The following is a 27,419-nucleotide window of genomic DNA, read 5'->3' on the forward strand; positions in this document are numbered from 1 at the left end:
CAGTGAAAAAAATGAAACAATTATTTCACTTATTTATTCAAGAAGATTTTCCAATTACACATATGTGTAAGTGTCAAGACTTTGTCAACCCCAAGGATTAGTAGTAGATCAAATCCATCCGTTCAGACGTGTTTTCAATCAGTGGAAAGTGTCAGTGAGTGTTCTGTCGTCTGATCTTCACAACGTGTTTGTGGATGTTTTATAATGGCAGAATGGAACAAGATTTCTGAGGACTTCATACAAAATGTCGTTGCTGCTGGAAAAGGTTACACAAGCATTTCTTAAGAGTTTTGGCTTCACAGCATCACAGAAAGAGAGATTGATAAATTGAGGAAAGTAAAGTCCATTTTTACCCTCGCCAGGAGTGGGCTATACAAGATGACTCGTGTACTAGTCCATAAGGTCCCAAAAGGAACCAAGGTCAACTTCTTAGGAGCTAAAGGCCTCTTTCACGTTGGTTAATGATAATGTTCATGGATTCACCATCAGGAGAACTTTATTAATCAGTCACTGCTCTCTAAAAAGAACACTGTTGTCGTCTGCAGTTTGCTAAAGCTCATTTAGACAAACCAGAGGGCTGTTGGGAAAGTGTTTTGTGGACAAACGAGACCAGAATAAAATTACTTGGATTATTGGACACTGCAGTTCAGTATATGAACCTGTCCCATCTGTCAAACATGGTGGTGGTAGTATCATGGTTTGGGCCTGTTTTGCTGCATTTGAGGTAAATGAGTAGATAACGTGACTTAGCCAAATGAAGAATTATAAATAATTGGTCTGATTTATAGTTGTCTTAGCTAATGAATATCTTGATATGTGAATACAAAGCAGTGATAAATGCATAGTAGAATAAAGTGGGAGAGCGAAGAAGAATATAGTTGGGCTGTTAGTTGGGCTCCATTTTTTTCTGTACACTACCAACCAAACAGCTGAACAGGTTGGGTAACAGCCATGGTGAGTGCAGGAGCCTTCAGCTACTTTTGTGTAATAAAACCTGACAAGCTAATGATTGCACGTGGTGTTATTGGATTCCTTACTTAAACCCATGTGTGCTGCAAAGACTCCCATTGCCTTGTCTAACCATCGTGTTATAGATTTTCAGGTCTATGGAGAATTGTGCACAAGCACAATGACAGGGGAAAGGAAATATTTTGTTTAGGTACTTTCCAATAATTGGTGCATTTAAGGGTGAGAGCACTAGTGGATATGCATTGTCAGGTGTGGTGAAGCTATTGTAAATTGAGCTATTATATCATACATGATGCTAACTATCCTTTGACTCTTCTACTGTGTGTCTGCGAGAAAAGAAGCACATGTTCTTATTCACTTTTTGTGCTTATATAAGCACATTTCTCTGCCTGACCCCTGAGCTGTTTCACTGTATGCTTCCTCTTTGCAACAGATTATATCCAAAGTGCTTAATATCAAGATGTTTACACAATTCCCTCATCATCATCGTCATCATAGTTTGATAAAGTTTGCATGTTATATGTGCGTGGGAATCACCGCCTTGCATTTGTTGTGACTTGTTAATAGTTCATGCAGCTAGGAGTGCACGCGTGAAAGAGGGAAAAAGCAGAAGCCCTTCAACTCTCTGGTGTTGTGACAAGATGTGAATCCTGAACTCAAGGGCCAGCCCGCATTGCGTCTGTGTGCTGCTGCAAACGTCATCTCTCTTTATAACATACAGATAGACACACACACACACATCTACACATGTGCTGCGGTGGGCAAGGATTGCTTCCCTGTTCTGTGGGGAATTGTTGCAAGAGCTGTTGGAAACATATTTCCATATGTTATCCGCTACAGCACTGCTGTTCTCGTCAGGCTTAGATAACAATATGTATTTCCCCTCTAATGACAACATTTGGGTGGGTTATCAGTCATTCGAATCCTCAGTTTAATCTTAGGGTGTTGCCTCTGTAAACTCTTGTTACCTTATTAGACTTGCCGAGCACACACTGGCCAATCATTCAGTCAATACAAACTTGCTGGTAGGGATTCCCAGCACATCTCGTTTCACAAGGTCGGAAAAATCAGAGAAGAGACTTTGCAAGAGTGTGGGAGAATAGGTAATAATCAGAGAGGTAGGAATGGAGAGAAATAACAACACACAACCTGAAAGAGAAATCAGCAAAGTATCTTCATCATATCTCTGATTGTAAAGTGCTGCTCTGTCACATCACCTGGTGGCCTGTTTCTTTGTTTACATTGTGCACCATCTTGGTTGGTTCAGTGGTAATTGTTTCACTTCATTGTTACAGCTTCCTGCTGTAAATGTGAAGGCAGCAACTGAAAACATAAACAAAAGTTGAACTTTATTCTTGCAGGCTTATTGGAACAATAAAGGCCCTGAAAACACTGGCATATCATCAACCAGGTATAGATGTGACATGTGTCCATCCCACCAGTTTACCTTCATTTGTTTGTCTTTGTGGGGCCTGAGGTCTGGCACAACACTTGGTGTTGTGATTAGCTTAATTAGCCATAACTCACAAACACCCATTTATATCGAATGACAGATGATACTGTCATTTGAAGCTGAATGAATGGTCTGATTGCTGGCAGCGGTGAGGGTGCGTCCGTTGGCTGATGGCCTGCATGAGGCAACTGTGTTGAGATCTGTAGGGGAAAGAACAATAATCGGACCAATGAGAGTGAATGGGAACGAGTGGAAAGTAATGAGACAAAACTGATTTAGATTGATTGTCATACAATCGCTGCTTATGTTTTTGTGACATGCTTTTCAAAGAAATATTCCATGCCATGACTTCCCTAATAGCATGGGCAGCAGATGCTGATGTGTACTGTGGCTGTGTGGAGTGGCTTAGAAAACCTCATGGAGGCTTTTTGATGAAGCACATTAGCTTACATGTTGAGTCTGAGTCTCTTTCATCAGCCCTTGAATGAAGAGCATTGCTCATTCCCCAAATACTGCAATGATTCATCTTTGCCATGAGCTAGAATGGGCTTTGTCTCAGTAATTAATTTAGCTCTCGGGACAGCATTTGGAATGAGTCGTGTCTTCAAGGCCTAATTAAAAGAAGATTGTCAAACATATTCTAGGTCACACCGCTCACAATCTCCAACCATTTAATGGGGGGATTTTTAGGCACTGCCACTTCGTCCTTGGTTGACCATTTTGCTGTGTGAGAAGAAAAAACTGTTTTATTTGCTTTGTTTATTTCTTCAGGCACTCTTTGGAAATTGAGACACCACATGTTTTGTTAATTATTGGTTGCTTGAGTCAATAACTCAATCCATTTATGGCTTTGTGCCCTGCATGTCTGTGTCTGTGTCTGAGGTTGGTTTATTTGAAATCACTAAAAAAATTCCAGGATTGTTGTAAAATAGCCACCCAATTAACTTCCTATACTGAGCTGAATGAGAAAGTAACTGTGCTTGATTATTGTGGGTTTAGGTTCACTTTCTCTACAATTACAGTCAAGCTGTGGTTGGAAATGCGATATTGGCACCACATTCATCATAAGATGATCAGCCGGAGCAGTCATTTTTATTGAAACAGTCAGACTGACACACCGACAAGCAGGAAGTGTCTATCTTATCTGTCCTCATAATGGGAATCATTGACTTTAGTTACAGGCAGAGAATGGCTCTAACAGTACACACACATACACTCACACAGGTTCTGAACAATTAAGTGCGAGCTGTCGGGCTTAGTGCCTGGGTCCATTGTAAGCGCTCTAAACCTGTTAGACTGTGACAGACCATTAAAAGGCTGCCAAGGCTTCCTTAATTTGCTTCAACAGTGCGCACTAAAGCAGAGTGACTGAGTGCCATGAGTGTGTCTCGCACTCTATGAATGTGCGTTTGCTTCTTATGACACTCCTGAGCACAGCCTTGCTGCGACCATCTCTGCCACCTTCACAGCGACTTTTCCCTCTCACACAGTTTGACAGCCATTAATTCCCTGCAGTTTGGAATTATTGCATAATGGCCAATCTCTGTTTATTTAGGCAAATTCATCGAATCATTAAAACAGCTGCCAACATTAATCTCTTCTCATATTTTTGTGTGTATAATGTAAACAGCTGTAATTATCTTTTCAATGGAGGCATTTATTCTATAAATTGAAGCTGATGTTTGTCAGTTTGTATTTCGTTAACACACTGCTACACATCAACCTCCTCATTTGTCATGAACAAATGTTGATCCGTTTCTTGGACTACACCTGTCCTGGTTGTCAGCGGCAGTAAAATGCAATGAAAAACTGTCATGGAAGTGGTAATTACACACCTTACAAATTTCACACCTTGTTTGTAATTTCACACATTGAAATCAGCAGCATAAGCCCAGTAGATTACACTTTTCTAACAGTTTCCTTTCTGTGTTGAGTTAAATAAATTACTTGTTTCTGCAGAACCTTGAGATACCACCGCTGTGATGCATAATTACACAGAAGTTATACATTGTAGTCGAGGCAGAAAAAAAAACAGATTAATGCAGCTGACGGATTTTAACTAAATGAACATGGTCATGATGACAAAGCACTTTGTTTACCAGCGAGCCAATCCACTTCACAAGGAAACCTTGTATATTTGACACATCTGAATGAAAGCTTTTTGTGTGAATGTCTCACCTAGAAGGCATTTCCTGTCGTGACCAGAGCTTGGCTTTCTTCACCATTAGGAATTAAAGGCCTGGGCCGCAAGATCCTGAACACCAGACCACAGGAATATCCAGAATCTGACAGCGCTTCCAACCCTCCGTATGTTTCATTTCCTATTTCACAAGAGCGGGCGGTCCATGCAAATTCCTGGCTGCGGTATGCCACCAGTCTTCATTTAGCAGCGGTTCATGGTTGATATTAGATGTAGGACACAATGGGAAATGTTAGAGTGTGGATTAGGATTGGTGCTGGCAGATCTTACAGGGATTTAAACGGGTGTCTTCTCTTGTTCAAATCACGCAGACTGTCATATTTACATGTCATTGCTGGCTTAGTGCTGTTTCTTGGTCGTGTTTAATGGCGAATTTGTGTCATCTCATCTGTGAAATCACTCTTCACCAAATCAGTTTGCACCTGCTACTGTCTGGTCAGGTGATTAGTCAATGACAGGGCAGGGCAAAGAAACATAAATCACACATCCTGAGCTGTGGATGTGACCTTAATTCAAAATGCTTCTCTCTGATCGTGCTTTAGTTTTCAGCTACACACACATTGACATCCATACACAGATGGGTTTTCATATACGGCTGCCTCAGGCTGTAGTTTTGGCTTTAAAAACACCCCTAACATCTGTAAAGCATTATGGGTGATTATACTAGTTCTTCAGTGCAATCATGCAATATGGGCATGAGCGATGGCTGAACATGAACCGTATGGGGGGAGTGGAGATGATGAGGCCTCTACGATTTTGATGAAGCTGTGAGGCCCATGGCTGTATGCACACAGGAATACGCCTATTAATTGTGCACTTATCATATTTCTTCTATACACAGAACATACCAATAAAGAACCTACAGTGTTTGATCAAATAAGACCTAAAAACAACAGTAAACATTGATAATATGGGTACAATAAACAACCAGGATGCACCAAAATTACATATGCTCTTTCCAATTGAGTCATATATGGCATGCATTGGAGAAAATGTTAAATGTTAAGTTCTTCTGACAAGTAAACAAAGTAAACTGTTGGTGTCCAACAAGAAGACTGTTCATGCTGCACCACAAAACTGCAAGTTTAAACCTTGCCAAAGAGTCTTAAAAAGAAGGCTGATGAATTCTGGCGAAGTGTTTGTTAGTCAGATGAAACCAAAAAGTTTTGTTTGGATCAGATTTGGTCCAGCCTGTTTGGAGAGGGTTACCACAGTAAATACTTAGTGCCAGGTTTGAAACGTGGAAGTAGGAATGCACACCAAAATCCAACCTTTTGAACCCTATTTCATTATTACTGCATGCTGTCACTAAAAACATCAGTTTGTAACACTGGAACATTTGACTTTGTAGAAGTCAGATTCCTTTTTTTCCTTTGAGTGACATCAAACAGTGTTGTGTTCAAATGCAACGCACAGAGATCCAGCGTAACAATCATCAGTATTTGTCTAGTTTTACTCCTCCACGCTATCAGAGAACCTCATTAGGTGTTACCATTGTGATCTTTTCTCCAGGAGAATCCACAGCCTCAAAAAGATGTCATGCAGAGTATAAACCTAATTTAACAACATGGCAAGGTTTGCTGCTGTTGTGTAATAAGAATTTTCTTTTCTCTTGATAGAATGGGCTTCCTGCTGTGCTAAGCTGCTGGGTTTATTTCAAAAGTTTCATTGTGATATTTTGGCGGCTTTTGAACAAATCCAAAGAGCTTGATGGTTCACTTCTTTGTTGGCGCTTTGATTTTGTATTTGAGACACAGCAAGCTGATATTTCAGACGTTCATTGACCTTTTAGTCATTGTTATTACATCGTTTTCACCTCCTAGCTGCCTTAGTTGTGCGGAAAGTGGAAGGTTTGTTGGAGCTGCTTTGCTTCATTTAGTTGTGCACTTTGATGACATCAGTACGAGCAATTACAGAGGCGCCACAAGGATGCAATCTCAGTCCATTGCCCTGAAAGTCTTACACTCACTGATATCTAAATGTTACCCAGTGGAGTTGCAGCATAAAGAGGATTGTTTTTAATCATCTACTGCATGCTGTCCACTATCTCACTGCCATCTGCCAGTACTACACCACACAAGTCCCATAATAATGTCAGAAATATGCTCTTCATTTTGAGTTCCACAGTGCTAGGTCAAGTATGCCAGCTATGCTTACAAGCTGCCCTTCAAAGACATGTAGTGTTAACTGGAAGGCATGTCAAGCCTAGAGAGTATGCTGTCTCCATAGAATATGCAACAGTGACCATTGGAGACTGCAGAGAGAGTGCACTGCAGTTTTATTCTGAAAAGCAGCACGGCATAAGTACATGCTAGGAACCCGAAACAACTGGCTAAAAGACAGCTAAGTAGGAAGGCATCAGTAAACAGAGCAAACATTTGCCACTTGTTAATATGCCTGATTGCGTTTAGGTCTTTGTCTAAGTTAAAACAAATGCATGAGCAAAATGTCTATTCACTCGGCGTTATTTAGTCCTGCAGCTCATCTCTTCAGCCTTCTCTGTTTTCTTTGTCTCCTGGGCTTCATGCTTTGCATGCACAGGATGAGACACCAGGGGAGGTTAAGAGAGGAGCTGGAATGGAGTTCTGCTCCATTTACCACCCTGAAATATTCCTCTTAGAACGACACACTCTGTTTTCTCTCTCTCCTTACTCTCTGCGGTGTTTCTCCGTCTGCCAGTCCCCTCCCTCTCACTTCTCATCTCTGTGACATGTGGTCATTTCACTTCATTCCAGGATGGCTTAGCAGTGCTTTAAAAATTTGCTGCTGTCCTCCCATCCCATCCTGCTCAATTGCAGGCAGCATTGAGCTTCATAGGCCCATACAGATCTGCTGCTGCTAGCTATAACTCTTTTCCCAATCTCAAATCTCTTTCTGCCATGGGCAGAACCCTTATCTATTGCCTCACACGTTTACTCTTCTACCTGCCTTTGCTTCTGCCATACACACCAGTTACTACACACACTTCCTCTCACACAAGTATACACATCGCCTCTTGGATTCGGATAGGATTATTTTAGAGTTTGGTATTGTCAGATATTTAAAGATGTACACTTGAAGACAGAAAAAGTAGCACCAAACTGACAAGACTGAATGGCTTTGTACTTAGATCTATTTAAAATGAATTAAAATGCACGATACACTCTGAGCGCTGTGTTGAAGCCTCTTTCTAGATTTATAGATTTGAGTTCTGAGTCATTTTGCCTTTTTCTGTGGAGTCTGCTGCTTTCTTCATATTCTAAACAGTGTGGATTTTTGGCTTAACACACCCACATGGAAACTGTCTATTGTTTAAACTCACACACAGTCTGCCTGTGCAGCACTTAAATCCTTATTATGCAGAGATTTTCTTGGCATCATCTTTCCTATATCTGCATGGTTGCAGCTATGCTGACCCTGGCAAGTAGGACTGTAGCTGGTTCACAGAAGGACATGACGGGCTCTCAGTTGCAGTTGTTATATCAGGCCACACAGGAAGCCTGATCTCTGAGCTACACTGAAGTGTTTTCACCTAAGGTGTCAGTGTAACCTTGACCCTCCTGTGATCTCTGAGTTTTCTCACAGACATTTTTGCTTTACTTATTATGTTCACACAGAGAAAACCAGACATGCACTCACCGTTGCTCATGCCAGAACTGCCACAGCTGTAGACCACCTGACTTTAAATATACCTGCACTTAAAGCAGCTACATGCACATTCACACACATGTGTCTTCCAACCTTTTCTCCCAGCTCCAAATCATTTGTAACAACCCCGATGTTTTCTCAGAATTACATTAATCAGAAAATTAGTCGGCTGGCGTAGCTTGTATATACATTTCACATTTGGAGTAGAGATTTAGTCAGAGTGTGTAATTAACTCTTATAGGTCTATTGCTTGTCTCTAGTTAGATGTACTAAGGGTGGCTGTGTGCGTCATTTTTACTCATGCACGTCTGGTTTCATATTTCCTTCCCATTAGGCCGACATTGCTCTCCTCTGTGTTGTGATAGAAGCTAATGACTCACTGGAAATCTGCCTGGTGTTTATCAAATGTCTCGGTGCAGAGCTGGTGGTCCGGACTCAGTCTGCCTGTTTTCTTTTTCCTCTTTCTTTTTTTTTTTTTTTTTTTTTTTTTTTTATATTTTATCATGAAGTATTAGATAAGCAGCCAAAACCAAGCAATGACACCATCATATATAAAGAAATAATAATAAAGAGAAGTACCCTGCAATGATATCTTGACTATATCACTCTGCTATCCGCGCTGTGGAAAATTATACTCTCAAAGGGGAAAATGTGTTGCATTACCTCAGGCTGTCATCCGTTGGTGCACTGATAAGAATGTATTAAGGAATTGCATGTGTCAGAGATGTAGTGTACGTACACTCATAATGCTGAGAAATTTCTGCTTAAAACCTGCAGAAGCGGTTCCTTAGCGAGTACATCATTCCGTGTTTATACTGCCTCTGCCTCCATAAGTCTGGTCAGCTTCTCAGATTACAGTTAGAAAGTCTAAATGCGTGCCAAGTTCCATTATTGCAATTGCATATACAGTATAAACCCTTTGTAAAATTATTCAAATTGACCAGGCTTGCAAATATCTATTCTGATTGTGACTGCATGAAGGTCAGTTTCTTGTTGCTTTTAGATGCTGTGAATGAAATAACTGTCAGATAAATGTCTCATCTCCTTTTTTTTCTTTTCACTTTTAGTGAAAAATATGTCTTTTTCAGTGGACCACCAACACTGACATATTTACGTGATTCTTTGTTGATCTGCGTTTTGGCATTATGTGTCTTAGCATGCCTTCAAATTCAGCTAAATTAGATTTGCTTTTGTAGAAAAATATGTAATTACTTATATACCAGAAGTACAATTCCATACAAACTTCATCATCTGTACTGGGCATTCGGCCTGTTGTTGACCGAGAAGTTTGTTTTTAGAGGAGGATAATAAGCCAATCTGTGGTTATTTCAACCACTTGCTAACAAGGGCAAGCTAAATTTAGATCAATTGTAGATTAGATTAGTCTTTAACATGCACTGCTTTCACATAATCTTCAATGGTATGTCGAAGAATATTGATTATGAACATTGTCTGTTAATCAATAAGCTTCGTGTTGGAGTGATCATCAAAATCATGTTTTCTCAAACTTGTAAACTATAATCAGGATTTTCTGCTGAAACCCATTTAGACCCTGTGCCCATCAACCATTCCATGGTTTGTAAAATATTTCATTCTCATCTATATCCCTCAACAGAATGTAAAGCTGGTTATTGGTGCTACATCAGCAGGTTTGAATAAAATGTGTAAACTGATCTGCTGCTCGGGCATCTCCCAGCAGAACCATGGCTAAAAGCTAAAGGATTTTCCAGGAACACCAGGCTTTCACCTCCCTAACTCTCCCCTCACCCTCCTCATTTCAAGCATGCCTCTCCTTTCTGCTCCTCTCCTCCCCCCTCCTGGCTCCGCGCCAGCCTTCCCTCGAATTCCATGCATCTGGTCATTTCTGGGAAACACCCACGGCAAGATTGTCCAGCAAACCACAGGAAACAAAGCCTCTTGGTTTCTGCTGCAGCTTGAAGAAGGCCAGTTCCCTCGGGAAGGGGGTTAGGCAGGAGGACGAGATGGTTGTGGACTTTCTAGGAATTCTTCCTAGATGGGAACATTTTGTAGTTCTGCTGTTTTGGTGTCAGAGGACAACTTGTAGTTCTTCTTCAGCTCTGTTGACATTGAATCTATGTCTTCATCTCTCATTTGTTCTCTTTTTACTGGAGATTGGAGACATTAGTAGAATAAGTGCAGCCATTCAAGAGAAGTGCAGCCCTTCAGTGAATCCTCAGAACACTAATATATCTGTGGTTCTTAATAGAATAAAAAAAAATCATACTTTCAGTTCTGGGAAGTTTGATTTGGTTAAATAAAGACATAAAAAATACCCTTAGACTCTCTCTTGAACTGCTTTGGTTGTTACCAGAGGCCACACTGTGATCATGCTGAGGGTTTTCTATTACCGGACTTGGTTGCTTCTATGGAGTAGAATTTTAACTACTTAACACCTTTGGGGGAATCATACACCCTCAGCTTTCTTCCTCTTTCTCTATTTTAAAGTCTTGTGAATGACTCACTCATGCTCTCAATTTAGAAAGTGAATCAACAAGCATCAGAGGAAGACCTCAGAGCAGGAGAGCAGCAGATGGCTCCTGCTTTGTTTTATGAAAACGTTTGACAGGCCTGGCTGCAGAACTACCAGTGAATATATCTCACTCTAGACACAGTTTTAGCTTCATTGTGACAAATCATATTGCAAATTAGATTAGCTCTCGCTCAGAGAGAGAAATTATTTTCTAAAATCTGAATTTCCACATGTTTTGCCCATGGAAGTAAAGCAGAAAGTGTTGCAACAGAATAATAATAATAAAAGGACAAAGAGAGCCTTACCCCACATTTACACCGGCTGCGTAATGGACGCGTAACATAAGCGCAACCACAGCCGCTGTGAAAAGCTTCTATTTTAGTCAGTGAGAGTAGGCTATTTACACCAGATGCATAACAATGCGTTTCAGAAGCGACCAGAGATACATGGCGGTTCTGTTTTGGAAGTGTCTCACCAAGACATGTCAATTTGTACCAACCGGATCGAGCAGGCAGGAAGTCAGGCACCAGAACACCAGAGAGAATCTGGTAGATTATCAAAATAACAGAGTGAACTCTCCCTCATTTAACATCGCAACTTGTGGAGAAACACAGCAATGTACGAGGAGAGATTCAATGTGGAAATAGAGAAACAGCATTTTATATGATATAAAACCACATCAAAAAGGAAAAGGCAGGGAAAGTGGCAGCAACTCTTTTTAGAGTGCAAGGTGAGAAGTTGCCCTGTGTGTACGTGTGTTGATGAAGTAAACTGAGGTTTCAGTAACTGCTCTCTAACCCAGCCTGATACGTGTAGAAAGGACATTAACCATAGGTAAACAGGTAAACAGGCAGATTACTACATGATGTTGTGAATCTCACAGGAGCTTGTAACACGCTAAGCTTTAGAAACGCTACTAGTGGGAATTGATGTCACGCTGAAGACGCAAAACTGGGGTTTCTCTATTTCCTTGAAATATTTGGCAGCATATCAGCTCACTGTGACGTCATTCAGACAAATCAGGTTTTCCGCTTCAACACAGTAGAACACAGCACTGATACTGATACTACAATACTGCTTCTCTGCATTAATACCAATATCAGATCCTATTATTAAACCTGTGCACGCCGGTAGGTAAAGGCTGAAAGTTTACATCCAAACGCTTCTTAGGGTAGTTTCTAGTGTTGTCCATGGGGCCACAGGTCAAGTTCTTCAGTTTCAAGAGTCAAGTCTCAATTCCCGGCTTTTAATTCTTAATGGCTGGACCAATGAATATTAATGCTGTAGCTGACCAATGTCTGTGTAATGGTACTCTCCTGTGTTTCCATTCTGTGTCGACTAATTTAAATAAATGGTAGAAAAAGTTAAGCACTTTGCAGTCACAAATAGCAGCAAATCGTTCATGATTATGGGACAGAATATCATAGATCACTTTCACCAAAGTAGTGGCTTAATTTGTCAAGTATTTGGGTATTTTGTTTGTTAAAAAATAATTCTAAAAACACTAAAAAAAAAACACTATTTTTCGAGCCAACTGTGAAACCCACTTTTTTCTAAAACAAGAATTTAATCAAATACTACAATCGAGAAGGTGGAACTACAGTTGTTGTTTGATTCTTGATTAATCATAGCTGTTGTAATTTGCATAAGCAGAACATAACAAAAGTGAAATCAGATTCTAATTAACACAACGCAGTGCAAACACACTGTTTAAACATTTATTTTTTTAATTTATTTTTTTAATTACTTTCATGGCTTCGTGTGCGTAATTATCATAGCATCAGTCCTCAAGGCATAATGTGTAGCAGGAAATATGACTTGTGGTCACAAATCGGGATGAAAATACATCTCTATCCCACTTTGTGAAAGAATACAAGTGATGAGCCTTATCTGTGAAATACAGAGATGACTTTAGGTGGTCGCTCAGCGGGAAATGCAGCGGTATGAAGACATATGAATCCTTTCTGCTTCTGTGACTCATTCAGGTTCCATCTCCTGATGTGTCTTATTTTCACTCTGTATCGTCTCTTCTGTTACTCTCCCCCTTGGCCCTTTGTCTCTCTTACTCTCTGTGCTCTCTACTCTCTGTCTTTTCACAGAGAGTTTGTGTCCAGGTGAACCAGAGGCCGTTAATCTGGTAATCCTCAATCAATATCAGCTTCATCTCTTTCCTTCAGATAAAAGAGGGCCTATCTGATAATTATATTTTCCTCTGTGTCTGTAAAAGGATGCCCTTTCCCTCTGTGTTTTGTTTTGGATTCTTCTGTTGGTATTGATTTGGTCTGACCACATGCACTGGACCCTTTTACATATAACAAAAAAAGTGACATTTGTGCTGCAGTGCTTGAAATATAATTTGAAAAATATCTAATAGTCTGTTGAATTAATTCCTCTATGACTGATTGTTGCAAACAGTGATTACTTCACTACTTCCTCTGAATGCAATATTATATTGTGTGTAGAAAAATGTCAGTTTTCTACAGCTGAACTCACTTATCTCGAGTGTACTAGAAATATGTAATTAGGTTATTATTATTTGAGGAGACATCAGCCTTATGGTTTTTTTTCTGTGTAAGGCTCTCAAGTGGAACAGATGAAACACAAAACTAAACTCATCAAAGTCAGGGGTCTATTTTCAGATGTGGAAATTGTTTTCAGTCCAGTAATTTCATGTTGTAGTTTACTACTCAGTTTAAACAAAAACCAAGTTGATTTGCTAATTGAGTGAAAAATGAGGCTTGTGAACCTGTGGCCCTAACAGCTTCATTGAGATACCCTCGAGGACTGTGGGTCACTTACCATTCGTTGTTGTGTGTGAGTGTGTGTCTGTGTGACACACCGGAAAAGTGTCGCCTTTGTTCTTTTCTGAAAACATATTAGTGTGATTAGTTGTGACAACTTGGTCTTTTATGTAGTAATGTTTTCGGTCACGGCCAATCAAGAGAGACAAAAACTGCCTTTGCATGTTTTGTTAACACAGTCAGTCAGCAAGCTTTTTCATTTAACTATAAGCCATTAAATTATTGCTTAGTTTAAAAATCATTGCTTAATTTCTTAGTGTTTAATAAGACAGTCGTAAGATTTATGACAGAAACTTGTCATAGAGATATTAACAAAGTCAAATTTATTTACATATCTAAAGTCTAAAAATGATTTTATAGAGGTGCAGGAATTTAAAAAAAAAAAGAGCCAAATGTGACAGGATCACCCCACTCCCAGGAACTGCCTAGAATCAACATCTGAAGTCATGCATCAGTTTATCAAACTTAAGTGAGGTTATTCAGCCTTTAGTTGTAAAGACACTGTGTTTCAGGCGGTAGCGCCATGTGCAGCCAGTAGGGGGAATCGACTGCTCGCTCTGGCACCATCCTCTCTTGTCTCTCCTCCTCTCCCTGCGTTCTTCCAGGTTATGGAAACGCTGCAGCCCGCTGGTCTGTGTCTGGATCCCTCTCTCGCACAGAGCCGTTCAAGACCCTCCCACCGGCTGGGCTGGGGAAGGAGGAGGCAGTCTGCTCTGTTTGCAGCCTCGGACGAGCCCCCTTTACCACCCTGTCAGTGTGGAGGAGAAGGAGAGTGAGAGAAAAAGAGAGAGGCTGAGAGACTGAGCGCATGCGAGAGAGAGAGAGTGAGAGAGCAGCTGTGTGACAGAGAGAAAGAGAACGAGGCGGGCTGCTTAGAGGAGAGAGAGAGCCAAGGAAGAAATAAGGAACACATTTTACAAGAGCATAAAGAGGGAGGATCGCAGACGAGGGACTCCTTCACCACTGGGCACCCAGGACACAGTCACTGTGTTTTTTTCACTCATCCACTAGCTGGAACTCAGTGGATTGACTAACCAACCAGTGGATTTTTTTTTAATATGCGTTTGTGCCACATCATTTAGAAACTGGGATAATTTCTCTGTCATCTGTTCTCTTGCTGGCTTCGCTGCTACAGACTGAGCTTGCTCTCTGTGTCTGTGTTCCGCTCTGTGTTGTGATTCCGCTCCTCACGCAAAGTGCATCTGTCGGCAACCGGCACTGAGGATATCTCCCCTCTGTCAAACAGGACAGCACACAGCCATCGTCGAATCAGACTACAGAGGCGAGAGAGAGAAAGTGTGTGTGTGTATGTGTGTGTGTGTAAGAGAGAGAGAGAGGGGGAAGTGAGAGAGAGTCAGATTCACAGTGTGTTTGAGAGAGACAGATTAAAGCCCAGGCGAAAGACTGGAGTGAAACAGCTTAAATAGAGAAGTGAAGCTATACGTCCTCTCCCGTTTTCCTTACCATTCCTTTCCTCCTCCTCTCCTCCTCCTCTTCCTCTCCCTTTTTCTAACATTCATAGGACTGCCAGAGCTACTGCCACCTGCACCTCCTCGCGTCTTCTCTCTCCTCTTCTTCCTCTACCTCACCCTCACTAGGCATTACTATCCACTGATAGACACGCCGGTGTTGGTTCTGGCACTTGTGGAAATATCTCCATTGATCCAGCAGCGAGAGACTTGAGCAAGCATCTACCTGAAACTGAGTCTCTGGACCGGTGAGGCACAGTTCATCAGGAGCTTCTCCATCAGAGGCAAAACCTTCTCCCAGCCACTGTCCGGCAGGCAAACCCTGCCTTCTCCCTGGAGGACCGGCTAGCAACTCAGTGGTGCAGACAGCAAAGACAGGAATTGCACGATCCCCTCTGTTGCCTCTGTCCCATTGCTAGCTTACTTGGCAGCTCCCGCCCCCGTGTCACCATTCCCTGCCTCAGTGCTAAGGATTCCAGCTACATGGGCAAGCGATTGGAGCAGCAGCCAATGTACCCTCAGTACACCTACTACTACCCCCACTATCTCCAGACCAAGGTACGCCGCTCTTCTGCTCCTCTTTCATTCCTCAAGCCCACTCATCTTACTCCTACACTCTCATCCTGTCTCCCTCCCACCCTTCCTCCTCCTCCACCTCGCCTCCCTTCCCTCTCTCCCTCACTCTTCTCTATACCACCCCCCTCACACCCCCAACCCACCACCCTCCTCTCATCTCTGAGCGGAGATGAGATTTGGTGGATAGCTGGCCTTGGCTCTGATGGTTTCACATGGCAGGTACCTTGTTGGAGGTTGGATGTCTATGTCAGTGTGTATGGGCATATCATGGTCAAGGATTAGAGATCAAGGCTAGAGGCTACTGTTAGTTCAGTCTAGTAGACCGTAATCAGGAGCTGTCCAGTAACCTCCATCCATCCCTTACCTGCACACTGCACAGCTCCTAATGAGATGGCACAAAGGGTTGAATTCAAAATGTTGTGTATAGCAGATTGAGATGCTAATCCAAATTATAAACTGACAACTGTTTTTTTGTGCTGTCATACATTAAGCAAATGAAAGAATTAGTATCCAGATTTAATTTACTAATGAAGCATTTTAAGCTGAATGTAGGGTATTGTTTATAAACTTCAGTGCCACTTTTCCAAACAAAACATCTAATTACAAAATTGCTAAATCACTAACCAGCTCAAATGTCGTACTGTAGTGGTTTTTAAAGTGGGAGCAAACAGGTTATGAACCCTTCTTTCTCTATGGTCACGGTACAGTCCTGACAGAGAGCAGGCTGCCCGTGTTTGTTCTAGTTGTAGTATGCGTCAGTGCCTCTGGGATGGAAGCCCAGGCTCTGGGCCCTGATGGCTGCCAGGACACTGGCTGGGCACACTACCCAGACATCATCAAGGGATTAAAATGGAAGCTTTTTGGGGATTACTCTATTTGTTTTTCTACCACATGCGTAACACTAATTTTGGACCATTATTGTGATAGTGTGATGCATGTTGAAGGCAGCAACATGTGTGCAGTTGAACTTCAGTTAAGGTTATCTGTCTCCTCTCGCATGCACAGAGAAACAAGTAGTTTAGGGTTTGTGACTTAATACATTTTGACATTTTAATGCGTATTGGAAAACAAAAAGCATTTGTTAGTTTATCGCTCAAAAAAGCCAAATAGCAGTGCCGTTTTTATCCTTTTCCACCTTGGATTGTGAACCATTGCACTTCCAGCTGGGAGGACCTGACTGCAGCCCCACCTGGCAGTCCACTGGCTCTCCCCCTGATTTATAGTTTAATACATTTGTACTGCTGCCATATGGCTTTCCTCTCCCTCCCACCCCTCTCCTCCCTCCATCACCCCCCCCCCCTCCCTTCCTTTTCTCATATCTCAGAGTTGCTCATCTCAGGGGCCTCTCAATCAAGGCATGCCCCTCAATTCTACCCTCCCTCCCTCTCACTTTTCATACCCCCCACCCCCAACTCTTCCTCCCACCCTCCCTCCTCTCACATCTTGCGTCTATTGCAACAGGGCTCCCCTTGCCTCCCTCGCCTATGCTGCAGTTCACTCCCAAGGTCAGCCCAGATCCGATCTTGCCACCGTCAGCGTTTGACGTACCCTTGAGCGAGCCGCTCGGGTCCTGTGTCATGCAAACGAGACCCGAAGTGGGTCGTGCAGGGGAAGAAAGAAGCATGCATTTCCTTCTCAGAATATTCAGCCGGCATTCATATTCCTTTTTCATGGTTAGTTAGCATCGCCAGTGGCCTTGTAAGGTTGATATGACAGAGCCACAGATAGGGGTCAATAGGAGAAAAAAAAAGGAAGGGAGAGAGGCCAGAGCGTTGGGCAGTGCGGCCAAGAGGGCTGCAGAAAGCTATCTCACGCTCTCATTAATGATCATTGATAGCTCGATTACAGAGAGGAGAGAGGGGCCTTGGCTGGCAGGTTCACACCACTCGACAAAATCACACGGCACTCACTTTGCCCTCACGTTTGAACACAAGTCGTGTGCAGGTTCTGGACACACGCACGCCCTACATGGCTTTATTAGTGTATAATATTAATGAATGGGTCATACCCCTGTTTGATGACTATATACATATAAATTGTATAGAACATCTGTGACCACAACAATTACTCTAAAGGCAGGAGCTGTTATCTTATGACATGTCAGAATAAATTGAGGCAACTTAAATTTGGGGTCTCCTCTATGTGTGTGTGTTCTAATTTAATGGAGTTCTTTGATGCTGTCCAGCATGTGCTAGTCAGGCCAGATTAGAATGTGAAAGTCAAAGAATGAGATGAAACAATAACATTTGGCTTTCTATTGATTAGTGCAGTGGGGCGTAGCATGTGCTTCTCTTTAGCTGAATTATTGATTCCTGAAAGAGGATTTGTGTGTCTGTGTATGCACGTCAGCGTGTCTGTGTGTGTATGTGTGGCTTTTATATGAGGTTATGGCTGGGGGGAGCTGGCAGGATGTTGCTTTGATGAAAGGATCCTTTAAAGGCCCTATTTCTGTCTATTCCCCGGATGATCAGTCCGTGGAATCATTTGCTGAAATTCAGCCTTTATTCAGCCTGTGTCTTTCTGTGTGAGCTTGATGGTTAGTGCTGTTCACAGCTTGCTGTGCATTCAACTTTAATGATAGGTAATAGATGTGCATCATAAATGAGAAAATTACTGTAAAATGCCTCACCCAGGCCCAAGCCTGGCTCCTCCCCTCACCCATGAGAACAATTACAGCACACAGATCAATTATTGTTGTTTCATGATAATGTTTAGGGGAGAATGTGATTTTCAGCTAAATGTGTGCACTAAGCGCCAGTTAGTCTTGGCGTGTGTATCTAATTTTCACTCGCTGACGGACATTTTCAGTTCTCTGTTTCATTATCACACACAGCTCTCCAAAGGAACTCTTAAATGAACGATAATTTGACTTGAATACCTGCAGGAAATTGTGACCGCCACTGATGACGCTGTTGTACCTGTGTGCTGTTACTGCCAGGTCATTACATACTTAATCATGTCAGTGATCACACACACACACACACTTGACATGGGCCTCAGTGGTGCAGTCACATACAGAATCTGAGAAGCCGAGAGGGGCAGATTGAGGTAGATTTAGCAGCGGCTAATGTCTCCGGCCTTAAGTAAACACTGGTCAATGGAGCCCTTTGAGAGGATCTGTTCCTGTGTCTGCCCCTGCCATAGGCACCAGTTTAACTCCGTCTAATTCTTTATAAATGGAGGAAAGGGTTGTGAGAAAGAAAGACAAGAGTCAAGGGGTGGATACTATGGAGAGGGAGGGGAGGGAGAGGTGGGCTAGTTAAAGCACGGAAAAGGGTTTGGTTACATTATACGGGTTGATCTATTGTGCTACGGAAATAACAACAGAGCCATCTAAATCCTCCATTAAGGCCTTGATCGAGGAAAAAGAAAAACATTGAGACAACAGAGGGGAGATGGATTTACATAGACACAGAGGGAGCGAGCAAAATCAAAGGCTGAGAAAAAGGAACTGTTTCCAAAGTCTTTCATTAAATCAGTTATCAGTGGCGAAAAGTCAGCTCTTAGCTTAGTTGCCTCTGTCTCTGCTGATCTGCTTTGAAGAGTTTATCAAGCGCTTTTAAGGCTGGAAAAATATATGTCTTATATTACATTTAGTAAAGCCTGTCCTATTTTGAGCCTGGGACAATACGTTCCTATTAGTGCTAAGACAGTCATTTCTCTGCTCATAATTCTTGATGTGCCTCTTGTGCTTCATAACTGACTTCCCGAAACTAAATACTCTCCCTTCCTCGCTATAAATTAAGCCATCTGTGATTAGCTGTTCCAGAATTCTAGCTTGCTTTATTCATGTTTTACCTAACTTTGTCCTCACAGGATGAGGAAGCTTTTTGATAATTAATAACCAAACATTTGTGGCTTCATCCTGCTGTGTCAGTCAGTTTATTTGCTGCAGCCTTTGTCTGCATGCACAAACATGCACACAGGCACATAGAGTGGGCTGTGTTTGTATTACCGTTTCACATGGCCTCTCACGCTGTTACAGTACACTGCATGGTGCAGAGACGTGGGCCTTTGCATGCTATCATATCTCATTACAGCTGCTTTACCAGTGCTCTCTCAAAGATTGATATCCGTTCCGTTAAAGAAATGCAAGGAGAAGATCTTATTGTACTCTATGAGCTGTATTTCCAAAGATGGAGCGGGAACCTGCTCTGTATTAGCTTTAGAGGAAATTGAGATGGATATGAAAAAGTTGCCGTGTACATTAAGATGCTTCTGACCTTCTAAGACTGGCAGTAACATATGATATGATGATGATGACGTACGACCACAATCTATAGAGAAATGTTGTGTTTGTGACAGTCTAGTGCTTAGACTGAAGGTCTCCAAACCAGGTCACATATTTCTTCTCCACAGTAGGCTTGTGCCGTATCAAAGAGTCCTTGAGCAAGTCACAGGACAAAGTACCTGCTCGCTCACCTAAGGTTGCACAAAAAAAAAAACCTTCAGAGATAAATGCCTGAAATATAAAATGATGTGCTCAGTGGTGGAGTTCTTGCCCCAGGGAATCATGTCTCTGAACTCTCCTCCCCCCCCCCCCCGACCATCTGGAGAGAACTGGCTACTCCTAGTGTGTACTGCAAGAGTAAGGAACTCCTACCTGTGTGGTGAAATGGGGCATATGCGACCGAAGGTAGTGCAGTGAGAAGGGCGAGTTTCCTTCAGCCAGGATAAAACCCAGGTTAAGGCTGTGAATCCCCATTTACTATGGTACAACGGTGAATAGATACGCACAAACTCAATTTTAACCGGAATTATTTGTCTCTGAATGTGGATCTCTTCCCTGGAGGAGCTGAAACAAAAACACATTTCTTGATGGAACGTGTTTTCAGAGTATTCCAGCGGAGAGAAAGAGGGGAACACAAAGCGAGATAGGAATGATGTTGCATCAGATTTAGAGCCAGATGAAACCAGACACATGATGTGCCCCTCAAACCTACCAGTGCGGCAGGACTCTACAAATACACCTGCTTTTTTTTCTCCTCCCTTTTTTTTCTTTCTTGTTTTTACTAGCATTTCTTTCTGTAACACAGTATCTGCCTGAAGCTGTCTGTCGGAGTAGTCTGGCCCACTGTTTCACTCTCTGCCTCTCTGGCATGGGCCTTGCCTGCCGTTTTCACGCTCTATTTTCCGTCTCCCCTTTTGCCTCTGAGGATGGCGGGGTACAGTCTCAAAATGTTGTTTATTTATTCCCTTTACTTTTGCTCAAATCACTCTTTCTTGCTGCTGTTTTTGCCAAGACTTCCTTCATTTTAAAATTCTCTTTCATGTTGCCCCTCTTTATAATTACTCTCGCCAATGCTTTACTCTATTTCTGAGAGCCCCTGCTGTTTGGGCTGTCCTTCAATCTGTGTCTTTTGTAGACTCCTAATAAAAGTCAGTCACACCTAAAACTCTTTACCGAGTTAAATGAAGTAAAAAAAAAAAAATCTTCTTTGTGTTCTGTGAATTAAACAAAATGTAAAAACTTTGCCGTCCAAAAGAAATACTTTTCAAGTGGAAATGCTTATTTGGGGATTATTGTTGGATTTTCAGCTTTGTTGAATAGGAGATAAAGGGATTTCGACCTTTGTTGAAAGTTCTGTTGGATTTTGTTCCTGATCAATAGATACTGAATAATATGTCTGAGTAAGATTGAATATTTTCATTGTATGGTTCAATAGTTTATCCTTCCTTTTCCTTTGTGTAACCTGAGAGTTTACACTAAACACTACCTAGACGCATCTACATTTATAACATTTTGACCATGCTTCACCAAAGTGCTATGTATCCCTAAAGAAGGATGCAGATCAGAATGTTCAAAATAAACTTTAATGTGACCTGCATATCCGTGCATAAAGACGGAAGATAATATCTGTTTTGGCCCCAAGTGCAACGGAAGATAGCCAAAAAGGGCAGAGGACGAACCAGGTCGGGACACCAGAGCGAGCTGGCAGTGAAGGATGTGAGCCACGTGCTGGAGGAGAGTGAGGGGAGGGGGGGGAGTGAAGAGAAGGGCTTTTGTTGCTTTGGTGTAACAGAAGCTTTGTGTGTCTGCTGCGTCTGCTGCCCTACCTTTGGCATGTCGGTTCACATGAAGATTACTCAGGTTGCTGATGTAGCAATGGTGGAAGGGTATAGGAGGTAGAGAGAGGGAGGAGGTGCAGGTGGAGGTGGTCGCTCGGCATGGTAGCGTTCACTGACTCAGACTCAGCCGGGGTAATTGCTTCTGCATTTTTAACGAGTGGCTGCTGCGTACACTTTGAGGAGCGGTGCAGCAGAGGTGCTCTGCACGGCTCCTGGTGCTGCAGAACTGCCTTTTCACCTTCATGACCGAAGAAGGGCCGAGGCTCGTTTTTTATCTTTTAATCAGACGTTAACCTTTCTTCATTGTCTCTACATACAGCAGGAGGCCTCGGTTGACAGTCTTTAAAAATGAATTAATTATTAAATTGTCATGACTGCTGGTGGTGTGAATTTAATATGTTAATCACATGAAACCCTTTTATGTGTGACTATTTTCCAATGCTAATCCAAAGTGGCCGCTCAGACAGTTTTGTCATATGGTTTCAGCTTCGAACTGGGCTGTAGTCCTGGTCTGTGGTTTGTCTCATAACCAGACACATGTTATGCTAAAGTAAGGGCACCTAATGGTGATGAACTCATAATCAAAACAGTCTACTCTGTGTGTTCCTGGAAAGTCTTGCAAAAAAAGTTGTTTTTTTTTCTCATTTCACACTCTTTCATAAGAGACCTTAAAAACCACCTGTGGAGGTATCATTTTTCACTCTAGTGTTTCATTCATCCAGTGACGTCACAGTCTGATGAACCACATGTTCATGTTAAGTCACTTTGATTTATCAATGTGGCAGCACAAACTGACAACCTCCTCCTGGAGGAGACACCAGCTACGGGCAGGAAAATGGCAGTGTAGCCTTACCGCTATGATTACAGTAGGGCCCTGGTCGCCCCCCCCCCACTTCTAAACACACACATGCATACACACGGACTCACTGACTGCCTGCAACATTTACTCTACACAGCTGCATTAGCAGTGGCAGGCTCAATGAAAATACCGTGTCACGCATAGCTTGAAAAATGGCTCCGGAAAAAGCCAATTCTGCCATGAATGAGGATAAGTAAATAGGCATGAGGGCTTGAATGGGTGCCAGTCCTGTCAGATTCTCCCACCCCCACACCTCACCCCGCCACAATGAGCTCCTATACAAATAAGAATACGTGCACCAATTTAGCACAGCAGATGAACCTTGCGAAGCCTTGTCGAGCAAGTGGGGGATTACCAAGAGCAAACAGGCCTTTCTGCCGGCTTTATTTGAGTTAAATGACTCAAGCCACCCTCTTAGATTTTGCCTGACTGGTTTCTTTGGCAGACCCTTCCACTGCTCTAGCCGCCTCTGAGGCCACACATTAGTCAGTGTATGGAAAAACACCCAAGTGGGACAGGTAGGCGGCATGAATTAGATTGTTAGGACACTGATGCAGGGAGCAGGCTTGTGTCACAGATAAATTGAAAGCAAAGTAATGGAGAAAGCCCTCGGTGTGGTAGAGTCCTACTGGAGGAGAGATTATTCTTCACCAGTAATTAGTAGCACATAAACAGCCATTGGCAACAGAATTAAAAAAGTGTCATTATGATATGTGGTCTCCACATAAAACGCCGGCTCTTTCCCTTTTCAGTAGTTAATCATGTTGCCTTACCGACACCCCCTGTGTGCACACAGAGAGGTTAAAGGTTCTGTTAGTAGCAGGTGAATGCCTGGAAATGACAAACCTATTGAAGGGTTTGTTGCAGAGGACAGGTTTCTTCTTTCAGCCTGCGGTGAGGCAAATGCTCCCGTCTCTCCCCTTTCCCCCTTAAATTATTAAGGTCACCTACATTTCCGAGAGGACGCGTAAGACAGAAAGAATGTCTGTGTGTAAGACAGAGAGAGAGAGAGAGAGAGGAAGCAATGCTTTTATTTTCTTTGTGTCTATGCTAAAATATGCACAATATAACTGCTACAACTTTTGGAAAAAAAATGCAAATGTTAGCATTTTGTACTTATACAGTTGATGAATACTGATGTTTTCATCTTTCTGTATTTTTTTTGTCCTTGGGCTCTTATGAAAATGTTGGAAAACAGTGGCTTTGAAAAACAGTTAGTTACTAATTCCCTGTCTGCTTTCGTTCTCTCATTAGCTGTCTTGAGTACCCTGTGGAGGACTTGTATCCATTATTTATCCGTAGCCCCAAAAAAACAACAGCTGCATGCTTGTGTAACCACCATATGTTATGCTTCAACCAACATATTGGGAGGAATCGTGCTGTATAGGGAGCTTTATATGAGCCCAAAGAGATCTGTATATCAAGTCAGTCTGCAGACATGCTGCACTTGAATTGTTTACTAGCTTCCAATGCAGAATACAGTAGAAACTTCCCACAACAGTCAAAAGGTAAACTACATCGGGCAGTTAGTTAGTGGCACCTTGCCCGAGCATTTACGGATGCTCCAGCACCACTGCAACCATCACAGGGAGGAGAAAAGGAGGGTGGGGAAGAGGGTCACATTAGGATTCAGCCGATAAAGCAATAAACCCTTGTAGGAGCTGCAGTCGGCGCCATTCAGAGCAGATTCTGTGTCCTCAGCACTTTGGGCCTGCAATTAATCACTAAGCTGACATTACCCCGCCTTCCTGCAAACGTTGGATAAACACCCAGGCAATGGCGAACGAACGTTCCCCACCACAGTCCCGGTGCAATCGTTAAAACGACTGTTGATTCTCTCAGAATTGTTTAGAAACTCGGTGTCCCAGTTACGTAGGCTTCCTGAAGAGTGCAGGATGATCTGCTGATCTGTTTAGATATAGATTGCAGTTTAACAACCAGGAAGAGGTACAGCATGCGGCTCCGGCTCCATCAATCCTTGCTCGTGGTTTAGGAAGGATGCTTGGGAGCATTAACTAGCATGTCTCATCTGTTTAACCCATGTGTGTGTTTGGCATTGCACTTTCTCTGCTGGTGTGGCTGCATGGCAGTTGCCACAGTGATTTGTGAAATGGGAAGCCTCTTAGCCTGTTGAGGCTTTATTAAGAGGATTGCTGGCAGCATGGGCTGTATTGTTACTATAGTAATAGCTGTGAATGGTGTGTGCTTACCTTACCCATTGTTGACTCCAGCAGGCCAGACAGGGTGACAGTTAGGTAATAGATGCTGTTTGGATTCAATTCACAGGGTAAAATACCGAGATGTGTTTTTAACAAATAAATTTTCTTCATTCCTCTTTTTGTATCCACAGCAAAGATGGTGCGCTTCATGTGTGGAGAAAATAAACATATGTCAGACAGCAATCTGTGCTCAACTATAAAATTATCATAGCTCATTAGTTTAAGGCTCTGTGAAGAGGTCCATTCTTCACTTATATTTTCTTTATTATTTTACTTTACTATTTTTGAAACTGTGTGTTACTGTGCTAAATGTCTTCCCATCCAAATCACTGCTGCCTTCCACTGCAATAACACAGAGAACATCCCTCACTGCAGGATTTAAACAGGATTATTTTATCTTAAGTACAACCAAATGTACCGGGGAAAGTGTGGGAAGTGAAAAAATACATTAAAAAATGTTGTCTACTTTAAGTTTATGTACAATTTTGTATTATGTTACTATAGTTTATGTAAAATTTTGTGAATTGGACCTCATCTATGTTTGCATATTCCAAGTAAGATAGTTCAAGCATAAAGTTTATGCACTTTAAAAACCTTAACATCCACACATTATCATGTGCATATGTTAACACACTGAGAGAAAGCATGAGAGTGCAGGTCGTTTACCACTGAGGAAGAAGGTGGAGAGGGAGTTGTTTGTGAGGAAGGGTGGGAGCCCTGTGAAGTTCACTGAGTTCACTGGACGGGATTGACACACAACTCACCCTCCCAAAGAGTCTCTCTTTCTCCCTCAACCATGGCTGATCTGAATAATTTATCTCATATAATTTATCTCTCTACCTCTCTATCTCATTCACCCTCACACACACACACACAGAGTTATCTCCTTCTCCACATACACACACATGCCTCAGGGGGTTGGGTCCTGGGTATGGTGTGGAGTGAACAAGCTGGAATCTGCACACAGGGAAACCTGATAGGCATTCCCTGTGCCAAACACATGAGGTCACCCTGACTGACTGATCCTGCCTGCCAGCCAGCCTCCCACCATCCCTCCACTGCTGTCACTGTAAAACCCAGTATCTCTGAGAAAACATCAGGACTAAGGAGGTTTCCTTACTGCGGCTGCTGGAACAACAAGAAGCGTTTTACTGTACGCACCCGTAAGGATCATAAAGCTTTTACAAATGGCATTGCAGACTTTAAAGCACAGTCTGGCTTATTACAGCTCGGGTCTTGTTTCCAAAGTTGTGCCCAGCAGTAATTGTACCCAAGTTTTTTCAGAGACGTGGGAACGTGGCTGCATCAATAAAAAGGGAAAACATCCATTGGAGACACATTTTCATATGCAGTGAGGAATTATTACCAATGTTTGATGTGCCTCTCTGATCATCTGCTCACTTTTGGTGAACTCATGCATAAACGTCACAACAGGTTGACTGCCAATGACTCCGGATCTGTCACATATGATCATTGAACAAACTGTTGTAAAAAAACAGTCTGCAAACTGAGGAGGTGAGACTTATGGCAGTATTTACACAGCTGCCTGGGAGACTGAACCATTGGCTGTCCATTTTGACAAAATTTGGTTTGTTAAGTTCAGGAAAAGATTCATGCCGAGATTTTTCTAAGTGAAATAGATCATAAAGAAAGCACCAGAGAACTTTTAAGTTATTTTGAAATCAACCACTATTAACTTGCTAACTTGTCCTTGACAGCAGGACTGCTGTATCCACAATTAAGTCTGTTGACTAGTGTAAAAAAAAAAAAAAAAAAAAAATACTTTCTGCAGTCTTTCAAAGTTAGGCTGTGAAAGGTCGGAATCTTAAAATGGAAAATGTGTTGCAACCCTAAGCTCTAGAGACTTGTCTTTTATCCGAGGCAGCCCTTTGAAATACCCACCCAAACCCAAACAATACTGTCAACTCAAAGCTCTGGTCTCAAAAGAACCCTAAACATGTGTTCTTTAGATCCCAGCTCCTGTTCTCTAGTCACACAAGCATGCTGTATGGACACCCACATTCGGCCAGTCACACACACTCATGTATATAAAATGCAGACGCACATACATTACATTCTTTCTCCGGCGCACACAATCGTCTACGTACTCACACACCAACCTCCCACCCCCACGACACCACAGTCACCTCTCCCACGCATCTCATGTTCTCCCCATATTATGTTGAAGTGGACACGCATAATTGCACTGGCATGGTTTGTTGTTTTTGTTGGCGGTTATCAACAGCCCCCATGATTTCTCCAAGAGAGGTGATCACTGTTGCAGGCACCACAAATCTACATCGCAGCGCTCACAAATATGCTGTTTTTGTGAGGTCCCATTGTCAAAAAGGAACCGGTCTGGTTTTTAGAGGGGGAAAGGGAGTCTTTTGATGACTGTAGGCTATATGTTTTCAGATATCATTAAATATGGATACTTTTAAGGTTAAAGGGAACATTCACCACTTTTATGTGGGCGTTCAATCACTGCTGATGGTAATTGTAGTCAGTTGCACCAATAAATTCCTTTCACATTCCCCTTAAAGCTCTCCTTTGGGATCTCTTTTGGGAAATTGAGGAGGATTTTTAGCACACCTCTGTACTAGTGAGGAGTAAAAACGCTCCTGCATTGTTCTGGCTGTCATGTAGACCTCCTCCAGGGGTTGGCAGCAGCAACAGCATACATTAA

The 27,419-nt window shown here is 42.4% G+C and overlaps 1 protein-coding gene across 6 annotated transcripts in view; it reads left to right on the plus strand.

Moving 5' to 3' along the window:
• The window catches only part of rbms3 (RNA binding motif, single stranded interacting protein), a 217,419-nt gene that overhangs the window by 46,938 nt on the left and 143,062 nt on the right, over positions 1-27,419 (plus strand). Inside the window, exon 1 of one of the 6 annotated variants that reach the window (XM_028432415.1) lies at positions 15,448-15,568. The exons of 4 other annotated variants lie outside the window; for them this stretch is intronic. In XM_028432415.1, coding sequence (XP_028288216.1) covers positions 15,494-15,568 — 75 coding nt within the window. In that variant the 5' untranslated portion in view covers positions 15,448-15,493. Of the gene's footprint in view, positions 1-15,447; positions 15,569-27,419 lie in introns of those variants that run through there. One more of the 6 variants, XM_028432408.1, reaches the window with a different exon arrangement.

The sequence above is a fragment of the Parambassis ranga genome, chromosome 2 (assembly GCF_900634625.1).
Source record: "Parambassis ranga chromosome 2, fParRan2.1, whole genome shotgun sequence".
Lineage (NCBI taxonomy): Eukaryota > Metazoa > Chordata > Actinopteri > Ambassidae > Parambassis > Parambassis ranga.